Source organism: Sinocyclocheilus anshuiensis, unplaced genomic scaffold, assembly GCF_001515605.1.
Source record: "Sinocyclocheilus anshuiensis isolate Anshui unplaced genomic scaffold, SAMN03320099.WGS_v1.1 scaffold3332, whole genome shotgun sequence".
Taxonomy (NCBI): Eukaryota; Metazoa; Chordata; class Actinopteri; order Cypriniformes; family Cyprinidae; genus Sinocyclocheilus; species Sinocyclocheilus anshuiensis.
In genome coordinates, this window is record NW_015552874.1 from 83,581 (window position 1) to 91,256 (window position 7,676).

At 36.2% G+C, this 7,676-nt stretch overlaps 1 protein-coding gene across 2 annotated transcripts in view; it reads right to left on the reverse strand.

Annotated features, from left to right (window-relative positions):
- Positions 1 to 7,676, reverse strand: part of LOC107668171 (radixin) — a 97,443-nt gene that overhangs the window by 5,325 nt on the left and 84,442 nt on the right. For both annotated transcript variants that reach the window (XM_016459968.1, XM_016459969.1), the window contains exons 10-13: positions 6,128 to 6,291; positions 5,111 to 5,241; positions 3,907 to 4,067; positions 1,300 to 1,392 (exon numbers count right to left, since the gene is read on the reverse strand). In XM_016459968.1, coding sequence (XP_016315454.1) covers positions 1,300 to 1,392; positions 3,907 to 4,067; positions 5,111 to 5,241; positions 6,128 to 6,291 — 549 coding nt within the window. The remainder of the gene's footprint in view (positions 1 to 1,299; positions 1,393 to 3,906; positions 4,068 to 5,110; positions 5,242 to 6,127; positions 6,292 to 7,676) is intronic.

Here is a 7,676-nt window from a genome sequence, read left to right on the forward strand (position 1 = left end):
ACTTTGGTTTAGGGTTACTTGCATGTAGTTATGCATAATTTATTGTTATTATAATAGTAAGTAAATGTAACATGTAACAAGGACAGCTTAAAATTAAGTGTTACTGAAATTTCTTTTTAATCTTTTCTTTAATCTAAACATGAGAGGTCTTTGTACAATTAAAACATCCTGTCAGTTTCGTAGCTTAAAAAAAACAAGAATAACAAAAAAAAACAATGTAGTTAACCAAGATAAATATATATATATATATTTATCTTGGTTAACTACATTGTTTTTTTTTGTTATTCTTGTTTTTTTTAAGCTACGAAACTGACAGGATGTTTTAATTGTACAAAGACCTCTCATGTTTAGATTAAAGAAAAGATTAAAAAGAAATTTCAGTAACACTTAATTTTAAGCTGTCCTTGTTACATGTTACATTTACTTACTATTATAATAACAATAAATTATGCATAACTACATGCAAGTAACCCTAAACCAAAGTCAAACCCTAATCCTAACCCTAACCATATAGAAAGTACACGCAGACCTGCCAACCTGTATGCATTTTGCATAGTGGGTACACATTTTGACCTCAAAATAAGCTGGTACGATTTGTCACTCTGAACTACACAAAAACCTGGTGACGCCTGTCTCCACGCGCAGTATTCAAAACAAGCAACAGAAAAAGGCAAGTGTTTCTAAACCTGTTGTCCAACAAAAAAGAACATAACATGATTTTACTCCACAACGTCAGACAAAGGTTTAAAATAATTTCCTTCCTGATCTGATGTGGCAGCTTATCACAGAATGATGCAGAAATATATTCTATATTGTAATAAAGACTGTCGATTAGCAATGGATTATAAATATAATTAATTATTAAAATATTTGAGGTGGTTTTAAGAACACATAAACATTGTCGCAATAGAGTGTTTTTTGTCTTAATGTTCTTTTTGACTTTCATCATTCAAAGTGTTTCTGACTTTCATTCAGTTGGATGCTTTTGTCCATATTAGGGATTTCCTGGAGTGTGCGACTTCTATTTCTTCTGTAATGCATATGTGGATTTTCAGCGCAAGGATGCCCTCAGGCGTCCAGTATGAATGAACCAGGCATATGTTCATAGCAATGTTTAACGCACAAAATAATGGCCAATCCATAAAAATAATACTCCTCTCAAAATAAATTTGAAGTAGACATGATAAGCCATGTTTTCTGCAGTATACAGAAGTGGCACTTCATGAAAAATTATTTCACCACGTGGACAATTTGCATCAAGTATATGAAGTATGTATAAAAAGAGTATATGTATCTTACTTTATGCTGCCATTCTGTTGCCTCCTCTTCCTTTTTCCTCTTGGCATCCTCCAGCAGGGCGATTTTGGCAGTAAATTCTCCCAACTCAGCTGCCTGCAAAAACCAAGCAGAACACCGTTACAGCACCCACACGGCACGCACAGTACACCCACAATTGCGGACCATTTCAGTACAAGCCCCATGTACCTCCAATATTAACCACATGTGTCTGCCTCTGTGTGTGGTACACACAATCAGGTGGTAGCTTTTTTGTTTGTTTGTTTACATTCTCAGAAGAATTCCCATGAAGTACGTATCAAATTTATTTTCAAATTAAAAAAAAAGAAGTTAGATTTAGGTTTCTAAAAACATTATAAAGGAGTTAGGGTGATGAATTCGAGTGGTTTAGTCCAAGTCTTGGAAAGAGATACAATCTGCTTAATATGACAATCAGACTTCATTTAAAGGGGTGGTTGACTGCTTTTTTTCTAGGCTTGATTGTGTTTATGGGGTGCAGTCTAACATGCGTTAATGCTTCGTAATAACAAAAAAAAAAAAAAAAAAACGCATTACTTTTCACATAATTCACCTTTATTCTACACAGCTCTGACCTTTATCTTATGAACGCTCTGATGATTTCCTGGTTTTATGAAGCCCCTACCTCAGAAATATGCAATGGGCTCAGATTGGTTAGCTGGCCCAGTGTGTTGTGATTCGCTAAACCGCCTAGTGCACGTCCAGAAACACCAAGCCTTTCACCTGAGAATGTGCTCTGGTTATACTGTAAACAATGGCGTCGTCAATATTGCTTATATTGCATCATCAATATCGAGCACGATTGAGACCCAGAGAATATTAGTGAAGAGGATCGGTATGTTTTTTGTCTGTTGTTGTCTCATACTTTTAGATACGCTGTTATTTGTAAATGCTACTGCTTATGTTAGCTTTTAATATACGGTTTTATCCTGATTAAAGCTTTAATACAGAAGAATACATGATTGTGTTGTAGCATTTTTGTAAAGTAATTGTTTATTTTGTAACAGCAAGAAGTGTTTGCCAGCAAGTATTGCTCACTATCACGGCAACCGCATGCACGTCCATGTTTAACGCTTCTCGTAGCTATTGAAAAATATCTGTGTCTATACACAAAATGTATAATTGGAACACAGTTCATTGATGAGCTCATGATCTGAATGAGGGAGAGAGAGAGAGAGAGATGCAGAGCGTGTGCAGAGCAGGGGGGCGCGAGGAACAGGATTAAGAACTGCTGCTTTGAACCTTGTGAATCCATTAAAATTGTTAGAAGACAGAATCGCGATTCATATATAAATAGATTTTTTCGTGCACCCCTAATTTTGAAGGCATGGCAACAACTCTTCCTCTTCTCTAAAGCTGGTCGCACACTAGACGATTTTCAAATCTTAACCGATTTTAAAACCATGGTATCCCACAGACATGATTTTTAGCCTTATAATCCTCTGAACGCACACACTAGACGATTAGACCAGACTGTGAGACCACACACTTGTCGATTGTAGGGACGATATCACAGTGACATGAGATCTAACGGAGACTCGCGAGACCAAACGTGACTAGAGAAGAAAAACAAATAGAGGACAATCGATGCTGTCAGCTGGCTCTCCTGGCGCGAGTTCTGTTTCACAGTGAAAAACAATGTATAAAAAAGAATATGGGTGATGTATTCTGCTTTCGTGGCATTTTTGTGGCTGCCAAGTTTTAGCTATAGAAGCATGCAACATCCAGTAGGTGACGCTTGCTCGTTCTCATTGGCTATCACAAGTATCACGTCAGAGGCAGCCTGATCAAGGGTCGTAAATATCAAACATGCTTGATAGGCCGCAAATCGGGCCACAACCCCCAATCGTTCGGGGGTGCAAATCGGGCTAAAAATCCTCTAGTGTGTGGACCGCTTAAAGCAGCTCAACATGACCTCGCCCCCTTTGTTGCATGTTCCCGGGGGCAGGTTTATGTAAATGTCAGGGTTTGTGATGTCACCAACCTGGGAAGTAGCTTGTTGTAGTCCCTACGAGCCGTAACTGCACGCATTAAACTGCCATAATTTTAAAAGACAATATCTCTTTGTGCATTGAACTTTCAGCATCGTAACTTTGCAGATATTGTTTAAGCTCAAACAGCAACATTATACACTAACTAAAGTTAAAAAAGTGAAATCACAATCAACCACCCATTTAAGCATTTATTCAGATATAAACGCAGAAACATCGAGTGAATCAAACATGGAAGCTGCAAGACGTTATGTGTAGATCAATCCTCACTAGTTCTAGTGCAGCATCAGTCAATAAATTGTCGTGTTTCTATATTGGCTTCAGACAATCATTACACCTGGGGGGTGTTTCAATAGCATCAGCTACTAACGCACCATATTCCTTCCCTATTCAACCAAGGTTACATACCTAACAGGGACATTCTCAAAAGATTTTATACAACTCAGCAATGTATCCATCTGTACCAGGGGTATTGCTAGCTTTTAATCTCTTTATTTATGCATTTATTTCCATTTAATTATTAACTATTTTTATTAGCTATTTTACTGATTAGTTCAGTTAGTTCTTGATTGTTCATACAAAAAAGGCCAAGGAGACTTACCAATTGTTCCTGGTTCTTCATCTGGTCAGCTGCTTGTTTAGCCAGAGCTGCCTTGGCCTCCTCGGCTGCCTGTTTCTCTTTCTCCAGCCTCTCTGCCTCCTCCTTTGCTCTTTTTCGCTCTTGTTCAAGCTCTAGAGCTTTGCGTGTTTGCTCCTCCAGCTCTACACAAACAGACACACAGAGTATAACACATATTGGTTATATCAATCGAAATGTAGCAGAAAGTAGCATTATTTAACTTCCTGATGTAGATGTTGGAGAATTAAGGGAGGTGCCATTAATTCTCTAACATCTACATCAGTAAACTGATCAGGAAGGCAAATTCTATGAGGACAACTTCAACAGGCAACCACATCATAAACACTGGCATGATACTACAAAATGCCTGTGTAGCTGGAGATTGTTTTTTAGATCCCTGAGATCTTTCCTATGCCAAACAGACAAATCAGCAACCAACCCAAAAACCGCAACAAATCTAGCTAATGGGAAACATGGGGACTCAGGAGGAGGATGCGAAAGGAAATACATATTTTTTTTTTTTTAAGGGACTTCAAAGTGTTTTTTCTGGTTTAAGAAAATTACCTTCCTCAGAAGACAGCCCTACGAGAGGCGAGAGATTTAGGTTTAGTTAGTATGACACTCCACTAATGTGGAGAAAGTTTCAGAGGCTAAATAGCCTCTGACATCACATTTGTTTTTATAGCTGCTCTCAGCTTGAAATATAACACATTTCTACCAAAATCCTCATTTCTGAACCTCTACAAGACACAAATAATAACTAACAACACAACAAAATAATGGGAAAAAATATAGGAAAATAAATAGGATTAAAAAAAAAAAAAGATGTTGACATCAAGGTTGTCAAAAATTAAATATTTTGGTACAAATTCAACTTGGCAATATGGCTAGTACAATGTGTTTGCTCCACTTTTTAGGCTTGCAAATCACATTTTTCCTGTAAATGCTCATTATGCATTTACAAAAGTTTCCTGTAATTTTTTTAATTTTCTAATTTTGTCAAGTCCATGCAGTTTATTGTTATTAAAAAAGACGTGGTTTATTATTGTGCAATAACAATTTTGGTATTGTGCAAAACTTGAGTCCTGAAGCAAAACCATTTGAGAACTAGTGATGTAAAGTGTTCTACTTCCTGGCACTAGAGGGAGGGAATAACTCGCACAGTGAAGTCCAGATATGTTCGTACCTTTCTGTGCTTTTATCGTCTGTTCCTCAATCTGTCTCAGTCTCTCGATTAACTCATCCTTTTCTCGCTCTATTCTCTCCTTCTCCTTTTCTGCATGCTCTCGTTTCTTCTTCTCGTTCTCAAGCTGAGCTCTGGAGACAGGAGGATACAGTAAATTTGATTTATGCAGCAAAACTTCAAAGTTACTTTGTCTGATGCCTAGAGTTATCACTTTCGAGAAAACAGAAACAGAAAAAAAAAAACATTGCAAGCAACTAAAGTCCACATAACTAAAATGATCAAACTTCAAAAAAACTCAAGTAGACTAAGATTATAATACTCAATTCATATAGACTATTTTTACGATGTCCTTGTGAACTTCTTGAAGCTTGAAAACTTTGGCTGCATGGACTTTCAATGGCTAGACAAACATGTTGAGAGAATACTGAAAATGTGTTTATTTGTTTTCCTATGTTAAACCAAGGTCTTATGGTTCTGGAACATGAGACTGAGTAAATGGTAATTTAAATTTTTAGGTGAACTATCCCTTTAATACCAATACACAGAGGCATAGCAACCATTGCAACTTTCAGAAATTTAAGTTCATCCAACTTTTTGGGCAATAATTATTTTAAGAGCATCTTCATCTTTCATCAAGTTCAGCAAGCTCCAGTAGGTAAAAATTAATAGTCCATAACTTGTATAAACAGTGATTAATCATAATTAAATAATTCAGCATATTTAACAATAGTAACAATTTAATAATCATTATATTTTTTAAAACCGTAAAAATACAATACTAATATTCATAACCGTCTCAAAACCATAGAACTTTTTTGGGCAGAAAACCACAGGGAGACCCAAAAGCTTCAATTTGGTGACAACAGCTTTAGAAATTTAGAATTTTTGACTATCATATGAATTTTGAGAATAATTACTTATACTTAGTAAACTAAGTATAAATTAAAACATAAAAGATAAAAATGCAAAGAAAAGAAAGTTTATGTAAATTATGTAATGTAAAGTGTTCATTATCACCTCTCTATCTGTTTCTGGTGTTTTTCTTCTCTGGCCTGAGCCTTCATCTGCTGCACCTCAATGGTGTCAGGCTTCCTCCTCCTCATGTACAGCTCATGGTTGCCCATACACAGAGCCAGGATGCGCTTGTTGATTCGCAGTCGTGGTGCATAGAACACAAAGTCCTGCCATCACAATTGAGAAGATTCAGTGAACATGTTCATATTTGACCTCTGCATGCTATGATTGATATGACTGATCTCACTGATATGACTGATACTTGTTCTCCAAATGTATAAAGTTTTGAGAAGTTTGTGCCCACAAATGATATAGGCATTTTAGTCATAATGGGCAACGCCAACAAATTTTTCAGATTGTATCTGTTAAATTTAATGGATTTTGATGAAATTTTTGATACGTACCCCCCCCCCCCCCCTGAAATATACTGTACATGTGTTAGGGTTTAAGCGTTTAAAGTGTTCAGTAGAAACAAGAAGTTTGATACTATCACGTATGGTTGTGGAGTTAATAACAAAGTAGCTTATTATAGTGCCACCCAACTTCATGTCATTCCACGAAATTGGTGCCTTTTCCACTTGGCAAAATTAAAAAATAAAATAAGCTTAATCAACATTTTTTAAATATCCATGAAATGAAGACACCTTCAAATGACAAGAAATTGTATTGTGCCTTCTCAGTCCATGTAATTTATTATTTTTTACGACAATTTTTCTGCCTCATGTTTTGGTATCTTTGTCAACCCTGTTACTGACAAGCATTACTAGATACTTTAGTTAGAACTATGTTTGTAACTATAATTAGAACTATGTGATTGTTTTCACATATATGAGCATTTATATTTATTTATAGTTTTAGCTTTTGGTTTTGGATCTGTTTTTAGTTGTTTTAATACTACAATTGATTGCTTCTGTTGTCCTCATTTGTAAGTAGCTTTGGATAAAAGCCTCTAATAAATGACTAAATAAATAAATAAAATAAATAATCATTAAATCACCACCACAGCGTCTTGTCTCCATCGGCATCAGTTTACGAAATTGTTTTTTCATCAATCGTTTTCGTCTTACGAAAATAACCTTGGATCAGACCAGACCAAGATGCTGAAACCAAGACCTTGATGCTGAAATTTGGTTTCACTTTCTTGAAAACTGCAAGACTGGGGTGAGGGTTTGCAGTCAACTTGCTGCTCTTGTTTGTAATTGAATTTACATGGATGCATTATTGACAATGAGTTATGGGGAAAAAAAAGTTTTATTGAGACTGATTATCCTATCCTGGTCATTAACAACAACAGTAATAGTAACTAGTGTTGGGCGATATGGTAATTTTTCAAATCATCATATCGCCAGTCCGTGAGATCGCCAATAGACGATATTATTGTGCATGGGTGGGTGGGGGCAAGAGAGAGACTCCCTGTACTTGTCATAGGCTATTTCATAACTATTTGGTGTTTTAAACCGCGCACGCGCGCGAGAGAGAGGGAGCCTATGGAAGCACCACGAATCTTTTTCAAACATACTGATAAACTAACATGTTAAATACAAAAATATTT